Raw genomic sequence first — 14,519 nt, 5'->3', positions numbered from 1 at the left:
TTGAGCGCCTCTGATCTGCCAGCTCCGTGGGTTCGAGCTCTGCCTTGAGCAAGCGCCACTTTGGACAAGATACTGCACTTCTGTAAGCTTCACTTACCTGTAAAAGAAGTGAGTTGAATACTGGTGTGCTCCTGAAATGTACGCAAAGCGTCAGCACACTATCTGGCGCTCAAGTGCGTGTTATTTTTAATCATTTTAATTCTCACCGGCTGTCATTTTTGAGTTCTAACCCTGTACGATAATTCGGGGAGGGGAAAAAGGAAGATCTGCCCAGCCTGGGGCCAAAACAGGGATTCTCAATCATTTAAAAATCTTTGTTCTTTTTTTTTTTTTTTTTTACAAATTTCCGTTTATCTGTATCATGCATCGTATCCTAACAGCCAATAAGATTTTGGCTCTACTTAATGATAGGCTCCCCCTACTCTGTACTCCAAATGTAAACTACAGGATGATATTGAATCATCCTTCCCTACCCCGGGTTGAGAATCTCAGGATCACTGCATTAGAAGGCAGCTTCCCCCAGATGTAACCAGAGGATTTGGGCCAGGGGTCTAAGTGAAGGGCCCAGTAGTGCCAGGACCTTAGAAGGACCCCTTGCCCCCAGGTTCCTCCTATTTGCTAGGGACAAGAACACATTTATTCATTGAGCCACACAGTCAGTTGACTGAGGATTAGGTGTTAGTGCTAGAAATTGAGAGAGAAATGAAATACATTTTTGTCCTTGAAGAACTTAGTCTTACATGACAGACATGTAAGCAAATGACCATAGAGTGTCAAGACTCACTTGCAAAAGGCGCAAACAGCATGGAGGAGTAAATTCTGTACGGATTGGGGGAGATGACCTGGACAGTGCCATATGGGGATGCACAGAAGTTGGCGTGCTGGATAAGAGACAAAGAGGGCATTTCAGCAGAGGGAGTGCACGTGCTGACGCACAAAAACTCTACTGGGGTCAGTAGAGTTGAATGATATTTACTCTTTATTGGGTTTTCCTGTTGAGTAGCAGGACAGATGGATCTACTGGACAGACTGGCAGACCAAGTCAATCCAGCGTGTCGACAAGTACTCAGGCCGGAACAAGGAGACAGTGTTGGCGAATGTGGAAGGGCTCATGGATATCATTGTGGTTTCTCCACAGCGACAGACAGGTGGGCCCCTGGGTCCTGAGCCTGCTTCCTTACCATCTTTGGGGTGGTTGGTCTCCCCAAAGACTCTTAATGACCGAAACAATTAGACTCACAGGAGAGCCTTTTGGTTCCCATTTTAAGCTCCTAGACCTTTTTCAGCCCCATGTGGTTATACCCCTCAACCCTACAGCCCCTAGGAGTGAGGTGCCCTAGAGCTCCTCCTTTCTGAGAAGTGTCAAATTGGGAGACCAGATTCTATCCCAAACCAGACATTCATCTGCTTTGCCTCTAGGGACCAATGCGTGTGGTGTGAACAACGGAGGCTGCACCCACCTCTGCTTTGCCAGGGCCTCGGATTTTGTGTGTGCCTGTCCTGATGAGCCAGATGACCGGCCCTGCTCCCTTGGTGAGTTGGACTGAACGGCCCCCTGGAACAGGAGAGCCCTTAGAGCAACAGGGCCTCAACTCTGTCCTGGGTGGTATCCCCCTCAGGGGGTGTTATAGCAAAGTGGCTAGGAACAATGAGTTTGAGCTTTGGAGTAGCACAGACCTTTGTTTGCCTGGCTTCTGGCATTTTCTAGAATGGAATTCAGGTATCTTGGTTCCCTGACCCCTGCTGTGGCCTGTGAATTACTGTCTTTTCCTGACCTTTGTGGACCAGCCATCCATCCAGAGCTATTAATATTGGAGCCCAAATCTATTTTATTTACAGTATGAAGAGCCTCTAATGAGGGTGCCTAGGATTAGGGCAGTTATAAGATTGCTTTGTCGAGTGTCCCAGGGTTGGGGCACCTGGGTGGCTCAGTTGGTTAAGCACTTGGCTTTGGCTCAGGTCATGATCTCAGGGTCCTGGGATCGAGCCCTACGTCTTGCCCCCTGCTCAGTGGGGAGTCTGCTTCTCATTCCTCCTCTCCCTCTACCCCTCTCCCCTAGCTCATGTTCTCGGTCTCTTTCTCAAACAAAAATAAAATAAAATCTTAAAAAAAAAAAAGTGTCCCAGGGTACTACTCTTGGATCATATGTAGAGATTTGGGGCTCCAGGGGTTCACTCCAGTCCTTTTTCTCTCCAGTACCTGGTCTGGTGCCCCCAGCTCCCAGGGCTACCAGCCTAAGTGAAAGGAGCCCAGTGCTACCCAACACACTACCTACCACCTTGCGTTCCTCTACCACCCGGACCCGCACATCTTTGGAGGAGGTGGAAGGAAGGTAAGTATATTCAATGTGGAATTCAGGACTCCTTTTTTCAAATCACCATCCCCCACCAGCAGAAGACCACAGTCTTCGCTCAGCCATTCCAGCACATGGGAGGTAGAACACATCATTAGCCCCAGGCCCTGCTCTTTGGGACTGGAGATGATATTTCGACTTGTAGATTGTTGCAAGTGATTCTCTTTTTAGCTCTGAGGGCAAGATGCTTTAAGTGGAACTTTAGAGAGAAGTCACTCAGGAGGAGTTTCCTACGTGGCATTCCTCCTTCCTTTCTGTGACGTTTGTTCTCGTGTAACCTGTTTAGTATATGGTCTTGTCCTACAGTTTACTTAGAAGCCACCAAGTTATAGTGGTCTCTGGGCTGTGGCTTTATGACTTGGAACATCCTTAAGGATGTGATGGCATTAGCTTATAATAGCCTCAAACACACATGCGTGTTGTACACGTGTGCGAGCACACATGCACACACACACACACACACACACACCCCTATCATTAAATAAGCAAGCATAACCATGAGCAGTTCCCAAATCAAGTATAAAATATTGTATTTAATTAAATTGATGGTACTATCAATTAAAGATGCATCCTGAGAGTTTCAACTGAAAAAAATGACCAGCATCAATTGTGAGATGCCATTGATTATAAGACACATTCCCGTTCCAGAGGTATTAGACGATAGAGCAATGTCCCCATCTTAAAGTCGATTGAATATGATGTTACAGGTGCCTGGGTGGCTCAGTTGGTTAAGCGACTGCCTTCGGCTCAGGTCATGATCCTACAGTCCCAGGATCGAGTCCCACATCAGGCTCCCTGCTCAGTGAGGAGTCTGCTTCTCCCTCTGACCCTTCCCCCTCTCGTGCACTCTCTCTCTCACTCTCTCTCTGAAATAAAATCTTAAAAAAATTAAAAATAAGCATGTTACATTCAATTTAAAGAAATTATTATGTTTTTTTATTTATACTTTGCAAAAAAATAATCTGGAAATATAAGAATAAAGAAGAAATAAGTACCCATATATATTCTAAATATTTTTTATTTGATATATGCATAAATTGCAAAATGATTATCACAGTGAGTTTAGTTAACATCCATCACCACACATAGGTACAAATTATTTTTCTTGTGATGAGAACTTTTAAGATTTACTTTCTTAGCAACTTTCAAATGTAGAAAATATAGTATTGTTGACTATAGTCACTATGCTGTACGTTATTTTCCCAGGACTTACTTATCTCATAACTGGAAGTTTGCACATTTTGACCACCTTCACTCATTTTATCCATTCCTGCTACCTCCCACCTCTGGCAAACACCAATCTATGAGTTTGAGTTGGGTTTTTTTTCATATTCTACATATAAGTGACATTGCACAGTATTTGTCTTTTTCTGTCTGATTTATTTCACTCAGCGTAATGCCCTCAAGGTCTTTCCATGTAGTCACAAATGGCAGAATGTCCTTTTTTATGGCTGAATAATATTCCATTATATATTGGGGCACCTGGGTGGCTCAGTCGGTTGAGCATCTGACTCTCAATTTGGCTCAGGTCATAGTCTCAGGGTTGTGAGCTTGAGCCCCACGTTGGGCTCGATGCTCAGCTCAGAGTCTGCTTATTCCTTTCCCTCTGCTCCATCCCCCACTCACTCTTTCTCTCAAATAAATAAGTAATAAAATCTTGAAAAAAAAGAAGGAAGGAAGGGAGGGAGGGAGGGAAGGAGGGAGGGAGGGAGGGAGGGAGGAAGGAAGAGAAGTCCCATTATATGTATACCACATCTTCTTTATGCATTCATCCATCAGTGGATACTTAGGTTGTTTCCACAACTTGGCTATGGTAAATAATGCTGCAGTGAACGTGGGGGTGCAGCTATCTTTCCGAGATAGTGATTTAGTTTCTTATTGTTACTATTTTGATCTCTATCTTTCCAGACATTTTTCTATTAAGACATTTTTTTCCATTGTAACATACTGGTTTCTTGTAGTATCAACTTTAGCTTAACAGATAATTAACGATTTCAGTTCTGAAAGCAGAAAGATAATAATGACCCCAAATGAGAACTCTAGACTCATGTCTTTAAAATTATAAAATTTGCATGGTGCCTGGGTGGCTCAGTCAGTAGAGCACGTGACTCTCGAGCTCAGGGTCCTGCATTCAAGCCCTACACTGGGTGTAGAGTTTACTTAAAAAAGAGGGGTGCCTGCATGGTTCGGTTTCACTCAGGTCATGATCTTGGGGTCCTGGGATTGAGCCCCACATTGGGCTCCCTGCTGAGAGGAGGGAGCCCCCCGTCTCCTTCTGCCCTTCCCCTCTCCTTCTGCCCCTCCCCGACCCCCGCACAGCACTCTCTCTCTCTCTCAAATAAATAAAATCTTAAAAAATAAATAAATAAAAAATAAATCAATAAAGTCTGAGAACTAGAATTGGGGCATTAAAAAATGAATAAAATAATATTATAAATTTTGCACATGATCAAATTCATTCTATTTGCCCCATTTTCTCTTTTTGGAAGTTGATTTAGAAAAGCAAACATCCAGCTATAAACATGTATCTTTCTCACTAACTTCTAAGTACTATCAATCATGATTAATCTGATTTTCTTTAAGATAATTTAGAAAACTTTTGAACCCTACTCAGATATTTTCTTACGTTCAGAGTCTATTTGAAGGCTATGTGTATCTTGGTTTCAAATGCTCTTACAAATTACTTTTCTCTAGCCTTTTAGGAGATGCCTTTAATTGCCTGTTCATAACGTGCCACAAAGAAGTTACCTTCTTAGCATTTCAAGTTGGTTCTCTGAGCCCTCCCTCTGGATGTCTTGCATATTCCCTTGTGAAAGAATGGAGAGAAGAAAAACAATTTTTTTCAAGGTCCATTTAGACCTTGTGATACTCTGTATCCAATCAGAGGTTTGCTTGGCTGTAGCTTCTTCCAACTCATCCTGGTAGCTTAATAAATCCTACCATTGGTATCTTTAGTGCTCTGTCAGCCGACTTCCAGCTCACTTTGAAACCTGCTTCTCCTTTCTAGAGGAATCTTCTTTAAAGAGTACATATTTTAAAACCCATTTAAACATGGAGCGCCTGGGTGGCTCAGTCAGTTGAGCAGCCAACTCTTGATTTCCGCTCAGGTCATGATCTCGGGGTGGTGAGATTGAGTCCTGTGTGAACCCTGCGTCAGGCTCTGTGCTCAGCAAGGAATCTGCTTGGGAGTCTCTCATTCTCTCTCTTCCTCTCCCTCTGACCCCCCCCCCCGTCAAATAAATAAATCTTTTTTAAAAAAACCATTTAAACATGACCTAGCATCTTAAAGACAGTAACTCAAACTGATTTCTCTATATTTCCTGGTCTATGCTTCTGATGTCTTCCATTAGGTACAATCAAATATCTGAAAGTCCAGTTCAAATGCTTTTCCCCTTGTCCTTCCCAGGATTTTTTTTTTTTTTTTTAAGAAGTGTGGGGGGCGCCTGGGTGGCTCAGTCATTAAGCGTCTGTCTTTGGCTCAGGGCGTGATCCCAGGGTCCTGGGATTGAGCCCCGCATTGGGCTCCCTGCTCCTCTGGGAGCCTGCTTTTTCCTCTCCCACTCCCTCTGCTTGTGTTCCCTCTCTTGCTGGCTGTCTCTCTCTGTCAAATAAATAAATAAAATCTTTAAAAAAAAAGAAAGGGAGAGAGAGAGAGATTGGGGATGGGGTGGGTAGGGGCAGAGGCAGAGGGAGACAGAGAATCTTAAGCAGACTCCACACCCAGCACAGAGCCCAATGTGGGGCTTGATCTCACAACCCTGAGATCATGACCTACGCCGAAATCAAGAGTCAGATGCTTAACCGACCGAGCCCCCCAGGAGCCCCCCAGGACTTTCCCTCTTTCCTGGAGGAAGGCAGGATCTTTATCAAATACAAGTAGTCTTCATCTTCAATTTTCTCTGCCCCACAGATGCTCTGAAAAGGATGCCCAGCTGGGCCTCTGTGCACATTCCAATGAGGCCGTACCTGCTGCTCCAGGTGAGCCCTGAGTGCCCAGCTGTTTTGGAAAAGAAGATGTAAGGAATCAGAGTCTCCACTGATATCTTCCAGAACTTCCATGGGGACTCTCTGGGGTTGTTGAACCCATGTCTCAGAGTAAATCCATTGAAAAAATAACATTAGCTAGCTACTACTTATGGAGTGCTTTCCATATGCCGGCCATGTGTTAAGCTGTATGTATGTGTGTGCACATACACACGTGTGCATATATGTACATGTAGGTACACACTCAGATTTCACTGCCACCAGGCTATGAGCAATTTATTATTTACATTTAACGGATGAGAAAATTTAAGCGTCCTGCCCTAAGTCACATGGCTAGTAAGTAGGGGAATTAGGAATAGAGATGCTGGCAGGCTGATAGGTTTCTTCTCAGCCCCCTACCCCTACCCCTGTGGCCTCTACCCTGGCTGTCCTCAGATGCTGTGGCCTCCAACCCCTACCAAAGGAGGCCTCCGTCTTGTCATTTGTCCCCGCCTAGCGTCTCTCTGTTCCTCCTAGGGGAAGGACTTCACATCAGCTACGTCATCGGTGGACTCCTCAGCATTCTGCTGATTTTGGTGGTGATTGCAGCTTTGATGCTGTACAGGTAACCTCAGCCTCATGGGGAGGGGGGCACATGTCCACTGGTCCTCATTTGCATACTGGTGACCTCTTGAAGCTCCACGTCTTGCTGATCCGACCTCTGACCACCCTCACGTCAAGATGGGTCCCGGGTCAGAGCAGCAGAAAGGAAGGGTAGGACCTGAATCCTGACTCTTCTTCGCCATTCACGGCCCGAGCAGTTTCCTCACGTTATGACCCAGCAGCCCTTGGGACTCTCTTTGCAGATGAGGATGCTGAGGGCGTGGAGGGTATTACCCGAGGTCACACAGTAAGAGGCAAACCTGGGACTGACGCTGGCCTCTCTGCTTTTCCGCTACTCTACTTCATCTCAAACCACGGAAGTTAGAAAGGCTTTTCTCTTCCCATATCTATGGCCTCTACTACAATATTGTTTGACATATCATTGCTCAGTAGGGATCATCCCGGGAAGGTGGAGTGTGTCATTTTTCAGTTTAGAATCCTCTTTTTACGACCTTCTATGTATTTTCCCCGAATGCTTTAAAGATAGCTTGCAGAAAAAATACCAGCATTTGGCTATGCTGCTGTGGCCCCTGCTAACAGCAACAACAGTGCTAATAATAATAGTAACAGTGACAATTTAGTGAATACGTATCAGTGCCACAACAACAGTGGTCATATAGTTATTATTATTCCTCACTTGACGGATGAGGATCTGAGGCTCACAAAGTTTAGATTATGTCCACCACGATCCCAGCTAGTAAGTAACAGACATGGGGTTGACACAGATCTGTCTTGACTCGGTATATTAGCTAGCTATCGCTGGAGAGCAAATTATTCCAAAACATAGCAACTTAAAATGACAACCATTTATTATCTCCCAGTTTTCGTGGGTCAGAAATCTGGATTCGGCTTAGCTGCGTGCCTCTGCCTCACGGTTCTCTTACAGGCTGCAGTCCAGATATCAGCCAGGGTTGTGGTCTTATCTCAAGGCTTGACTGGAGAGGGATCCCTTCCAAGCACGCTCCTGTAGCTGTTGGCAGGATTCAGTTCCTCACAGGCTGTTGGACTGAGGGTCTCAGTTCCTTGCTGGCTGTTGGCTGGAGGTCTCCCTCATCAGTTCCCTGCCTTGTGGGCCTTCCCAAAGGACAGCTGACAACATGGCAGCTTGCTTCCCCAGAGCAAGCATAAGCGAGAATGAGGGTGGGAAAGCAACCACAAGTTTCTTTGGAACCTAATCTAGCATCCATCACTTCTGTATATTCTGTTCATCAGAAGTGAGTCCCCAGGGGCGCCTGGCTGGCTCAGTCGGTGGAGCGTGTGACTTTTGATCTCGGGGTTATGGGTTCGAGCCCCACAGTGGGTGTAGAGATTACTTGAAAATAAGACATTAAAAATAAAATAGAAAGAAGTGAGTCACCAGATACAGCCCACACTCAAGGGGCAGGGATTCAGAAGGTGTGGATGAGGCGGGGATGACTGGCACCATCTTCGAGGCTACCTACCGCATTCGGGTTACAACTTCCCCAGATAGCACCACTGTAAAGATCTGAACTAATTTCTCACCACCTTTCCTCCTAAAGACACAAAAAATCCAAGTTAACTGATCCTGGAATGGGGAACCTCACCTACAGCAACCCCTCCTACCGAACTTCCACTCAGGAAGTGAAAATTGAAGCAATCCCAAAACCAGCCATGTACAATCAACTGTGCTATAAGAAAGAGGTAAAAATTAAAACTTACATTCAAGGTGGGGTTTGGTTTTGTTTTTCGGAGGGGGGATGGATATGCTCCAGTTGTCTGGATGGATTAGTGAGGGATGCTGGGTAGCCCCCTCTACTATTTTGGAAGTTACAGTGAATGGAAGAACTGAATCTGACATGGGATTCTGGAGAGGTCTAGACTCTCTGAGGGACCAGCTTGAGGGACTTTAATGAGAGCAATCTGGTTAGTAAGCAGATTCCAGAAGGTCTAGGTCTGAAAGCATGTGTACCTCCCTGCCAGGAAATCTTTTCCCCAGCTCATAGGCTTTCCCCTTGTTGTCATCATTCCCCTGCAGAGAGGCTGTGCCCCTCTGAAACACCCCAGACTCCTAGACAACACCCCAAAAACCCGAGAGCTCCTGGACTCTCCCTTTTCTAATCTCTGATCCAAGCTGGTGGCTCTGATGGCTGGGAATGGCTGGGGTTCTTTTTTGCTATTCTTCCTCTTATCACAGAGTCTTAAGAGATTTCTCTAGAATTCTGAAAGTTTACATGCTTTTGCTCTCTTAACTCCTTTGTTGCTTCAGTGAAAATGTATGTGCTGAATGTTTAGGCCTAAAAAATAGTCCCATTTCCCCAAGGGACCTGTATCTGCAATTTCAGATTTTCCTAGTCTAATATGACTGCTGCTTTTTCCAAAATCCTATAACCTGTCAGCAGGAGTTATATCCCTTACGAAACCCTAAATGGTCTACTCGCCTGGCCTGTCTAGCAGTCAGCGCTTGCCCTCACCTCTACGGGGCTCCCATGCATACTGAGTACATTTTACATAGTGATCACATGCTTCCTGGATCCATGGGTTTCCATACTAAAGAAGCTTCCACCAGAAGCCAAAACACCACCTGCAGGGCTAGTTTGCAGTCTTAGGGATAGTAGAGCCCTCCTCAATTAGTATCTTTGAGAAAAAGACTCCTGAGTCTTAGGTTCCTAGAGTGTTAGTAGAGTATTTGATGCCCCAGAGAAGAACCATCATAAGGGTCCTAGGTGAGACCTGAAAAGTGTGTGACCCCTTTCTTCTGTTGTGTGCTTTTCCTCAGCAGCTCTTTCACCCCTCTGACAGTCTTTCACCCTTTCTCTTCTGATTTCCTCCTGATTTCAGGTACCTGTTGAGGTGTGTTTGGAGAGGGAAGGGTGTCCCCCCCCACCCCGAATTGCCAGTGCCATGTCCCCTACCTCTTCCTAACCTACCCAGCAGCGTGTCTCTGCCATGAAGACACTGCATGGCTCCGTCTAATCTGATGCTAATTTCAGCTCGGAGGGTGTGCTGGGTGAACGGGTGTGGGGATGCGCGTGCACTTGCGTGCTTGTGTGCTGTCTGTCTCTGCTCTGTGGAGGGAGCTCCCACTCCTAGGGCCATCATCAAAGTCTCCTGTTTAATGTAGGGGTTCAGTCAGGAGAGCGTGCAACTCTTGATCTCAGGGTTGTGAGTTCGAGCCCCACACTGGATATCGAGATGACTCAAAAATAAAATCTTTTAAAAAAAATGTAGGGCTCAGTTAAATATCTGTTGAGTTGTTACTAAAATAGAGGAACATTTGCAGAACTCTTGGCAGGAACGCCATTCCAGGACAGAAACTAAGCATGCCCCGTTTTCTCCTGGTATTGGTGGTATGTCCGTTGGTATCCCCCAGAAACCAGGAGTAAGCCTACCCTTTGAGAAATCCATAAAGGAAGAAGCCTGAGTAGAACTTAACGGCTGTCCTTGGAACAGTCCCAGGTTGCTTGGGAATGGCCCCAAGGCTCATGGGAGCAGAGCCAGAGTAACCCTCCCAAAAAGGTTATAGGTTACTGGACCCTAGTGGATTGACACTCAGAACCCAAATAAGAAGATTTTCTAGATTCCTCCTGCCTCCCACAAGTTTTTGCCTTAACAAAATTAGAAAGAAGAGAGTCAAGAATAAAAGAGCACAGTAGTAGTTTAAAATCCTAAATAAACACACATCGAATTATCTTTATCAGTTGCTTTTGATCATGTCCATCAGCACGATGTCCCATTAATAAACCACAGTAACGAGGTAACAACAACTAACATGAGTTAGTGTATCTTATGTGTCAAGCACCTACTAACTGTGGTCCATGTGTCTCCTCATTGAACCCTCACAGCAAGTGGTTATGAGGTGTGGATACTGTTGTTCTCCCCCACACCTCTGATGTGGAGACTGAGTTTAGAGATGCTAAGTAATTTGCCCAAGGTGACATAGCCAGTGAGTGGATGATGCAGGACTAGAAACCATGGTTCTCCCTCCTCCCTGTCTGAGAATAGTAATCATCATCCCAGCTGCTATTCTCCTTTTAGGCTGACTCATCTGTTTGCTCTGACCAAGTCTCCCCATTCGTTTGTGGGATCTTTATACTCCTCACACCTCCTCTCACCCCATCCACTTCCTTTTTCTGTTTACCATGAGATCCTTTCTGGAGAGCCAACCGACTGACCGTGTCTCCCACTCTCCACCCTAGGGCGGGTCTGACCATAACTACACTAAGGAGAAGATCAAGATCGTAGAGGGAATCTGCCTTCTCTCTGGGGATGATGCTGAGTGGGATGACCTCAAGCAACTACGCAGCTCACGGGGGGGCCTTCTGCGGGATCACGTATGCATGAAGACAGACACAGTGTCTATCCAGGCCAGCTCTGGCTCCCTGGATGACACGGAGACGGAGCAGCTGTTGCAGGAAGAGCAGTCTGAGTGTAGCAGCGTCCATACCGCAGCCACTCCTGAAAGACGGGGCTCTCTGCCAGACACAGGCTGGAAACATGAACGCAAGCTCTCCTCAGAGAGCCAGGTCTAAATGCCCATGGTCCCTTCCTTCCCTGCCCGCTCCTTCCCCTTTATGGACTTCCGGTCCCTGTGCTCACTTATACAACAGGCCCCCTTCCTATGTGCTCGTCCTTCTCCTCCACCTCCCACCCCATAACTGCTCCCGAGACCTCCACGGGAGCTGTTTCCATCTGAGTCCGTAACTACCTGTGCACAAGAAATGATGGTGCATCCCCCAAATTTCGACCTGGATCTTACCATGAACCTCACCTCTTGCACTCCATCCTGAGCCCCTGAAAGTAGGCTCAGTAATGATTCCTCATCAGTACACTCCACCTCCCCTTTCCCTGGTACCCTGCCCCACAAGAACTGATGATCCAAGACTTCACTCTTCCCCAGCAGAGCCGGCCTGGCCGCTTCTCTGAGAGAACTTGCCCATCAGGGGCTGGGGCAGGGGTCAAGGTTAAAGAGAGAGATGAAGGAAAGAGGCTGAGAGAGGAAGGAGGAGTAAGCCCAGCTGGTATGGGCATCTCGGAAGCCTCCAGCCTCAAGTGCATTGGTAATATGAGAAAGCTTTTAGGAATGTTTGGGCTGCATGTCCTGTCCATTGCTGGCAATGGATATTATTCTTGCCCTAAGAGCTACTGTTTTGTTTTGTTTTTTTTTTCAGCTGCCAATATTGGTGAGATCTGGGTGTGGCTCAAGCTGTTCTTCCTCCTGCTAGAGTGTCTGGAAGCTTCTACCTTCCAATGACAGGGTCCTTATCGCATGGCAGCTGGCCAGTATGAATTCCCCTGCTGGTGCCACCACTGGCCTGTACCTTTTTGACTCTAAGTAACCAGGTTATGAGCAGGGGCTTAAGGAATGTGGGGCCCCGAGCGCTGAGTCTCTGCAAGGTCCAGCCAGTGCTGCCTAGACCAAAAGTAGCATATCACCTGGACCTTAATGTTCTGTCACTCTCTCCCCGCCCATTCTCTGGGATTCTAAGCATAGAGATCCTGAAACAACTTTTCAAAGAAGGGCCAGAAGTTTTCATCAATGGTCAGGAAGAGAGATTGGGTTATAGACTTGGGGCACACAGGGCCTCAAGGGAAGTATCCATGAGGTTGAACCTCTTGTGTTCTCTCTCAAGTGCTCAGGGATCTCAGGGATCTAAGTTGGTGGCCAGAGAACCTCCAGGGGTGGTGACGTTTCCATTCCAGCTCTCTTCCCAGCTAAGTAACTGACTTTCTAGGCTGTGATGCCATCACTTGGTTCATGCCCATTCACACAAAGAGCATGTGTCTCCTGCTAGGATCAGGGGAGTGGAGACTTTTTGTCTGCCCTAAACCTTCTATGTAGCCCCCCCCCCAATTTGCTTTTTCTGACTTAGCCTTGTGGTGGTGAGGAGGGGGTACGTCAAGACACAAAGTAGGGGGCAAGGAGTAGAAAGGGAGAACCACTGATGAAGCCCTCTCAGCCTAAGGCAGATCCAGAACCTTCCACCCAGGAATTGGAAGCAACAGGAGAGGACAACGGGGAATAGAGGTGAGGGCTTCTCAGGGAAGCTTCCTGATTGGAAACATCTTCAGTGGTTATCAGTATTGAGAAATCAGCTGCCACACATGTGAGTGAAAACAGAGAAGAGCAAAGCTTTTCTGGTAAGTTCTGAGGCTGCTAGAGACAGGTGCCAAGCCCTGAGCCCTGCTGGTAGTAGCCAACCCAGGTCTGGACCCACACAGAACAGCCTGGCCAGGCCTGCAAGTCTTTTCCAGTACACACACACAGTGGGAAAGGCGAGGTGCCACTTATGGGAGGAAAGGGAGACATTTCACACTTGATGGGGCAGTAAAAAAAAAAGGAGCACTTTGGGTCCTCAGACTCATGGTTGAGGATGGGGAGAAAGTAGGAAAGTGGCATTTTCTTGATTGGAAAGGGGGAAGGATCTTATTGCACTTGGGCTGTTCAGAATGTAGAAAAGACATATTTGAAGAAATATCTATTTGAGCACTGATTCACTATGTAAAAAGCAAAACCTCTCTGTCCTAAACTAATGGAAGTGATTCTCCCGAGCTCATGTGTAATGGTTTTAACGTTACTCACTGGAGAGATTGGACTTTCTGGAGTTATTTAACCACTATGTTCAGTATTTTAGGACTTTATAATAATTTAATATAAATTTAGCTTTTCTTAATCACCGTGCCTGGCTTGGAGTCATGACTAATCACTGCACCCGCTCTGTCTGGCAGACCCATGCTTTCGAAAACCTCCTTGTGACATCACATCTAAGTCCTTCGGGGATGTGGGACTGGTGAAGAGTCCTAAAAGGTGTGAGGTTCCTGGCTGGAGGTTCAGCTCATCCTGACAAGACAGGCCAAGACCAGAGTTCATTGGCTTGTGAAATCCTTATTTCCTCTAGAACAGGGATGGCGGATAGGTTTCCTCTCCAGTGCCAGCTCTGGTTGGTTGGTAGTGGCTGCCTGAGGTCCTGTTGAGACTCAACGGGGAAAGTGTCATGATTGTTAGTGACCTCTCCTTCAGGCACTGGAAGGAAGTGTCATGGCTTATATACCATGTATCTTCTACCTCTGTTCTAGGTCTATGAGGACCTCATTGTCCCAGAAGTTGGCTTTGGCTTGCCGTGATAGTCACCGGCAAGACTGTCTGATGTAGTAGGAAAAGGACGGGGGACAAGGAGGGTTCGTCACAGGCCCACATCTGCTACTAGCTCTTTTTGATCTTAGTCAAGCTTCATAGTTACTCTGACCATAGATCAAATCAACATTGATTCTTTTTATTTATTTTTTAAATTTTTTTCCTTTTATTTTTAAAAAGCTGCCTTCTTATAATTTATACACTACATCTCAAGGCTAGGACCGGGAGTTTGGGGATCCATTATCAGGTTCTTTGGACATGACACCTCTTCAATGATGATTGGGAATCATGGAAGTCTTGGTGCCAGATGTAGAATTGTATGCCAAGACTCAGTAGCTGATTTTCTAAACTGCAAGCCTTTTATAGAATAATGCTTCCACTAATTTCTTTATCTCTTGCTGGGGGCCAAGCCCTGCCCAAGCTTGATCCACAGAGCTTAGGATCTA

The 14,519-nt window shown here is 46.3% G+C and overlaps 1 protein-coding gene across 1 annotated transcript in view; it reads left to right on the top strand.

Moving 5' to 3' along the window:
* LRP4 (LDL receptor related protein 4) overlaps positions 1-13,628 on the top strand; it is a 48,300-nt gene extending 34,672 nt beyond the window's left edge. The window contains exons 32-38 of the mRNA XM_045786547.2: positions 1,004-1,148; positions 1,420-1,533; positions 2,198-2,333; positions 6,265-6,332; positions 6,855-6,942; positions 8,501-8,642; positions 11,138-13,628. Of these exons, the coding sequence (XP_045642503.2) occupies positions 1,004-1,148; positions 1,420-1,533; positions 2,198-2,333; positions 6,265-6,332; positions 6,855-6,942; positions 8,501-8,642; positions 11,138-11,470 (1,026 nt within the window). The 3' untranslated portion in view covers positions 11,471-13,628. The remainder of the gene's footprint in view (positions 1-1,003; positions 1,149-1,419; positions 1,534-2,197; positions 2,334-6,264; positions 6,333-6,854; positions 6,943-8,500; positions 8,643-11,137) is intronic.
* Positions 13,629-14,519: the final 891 nt, after the last annotated feature.

Source organism: Ursus americanus, chromosome 24, assembly GCF_024610735.1.
Source record: "Ursus americanus isolate L20-20 chromosome 24, mUrsAme1.1.p, whole genome shotgun sequence".
Taxonomy (NCBI): Eukaryota; Metazoa; Chordata; class Mammalia; order Carnivora; family Ursidae; genus Ursus; species Ursus americanus.
This window is presented reverse-complemented; position numbering and strand designations above follow the sequence as displayed.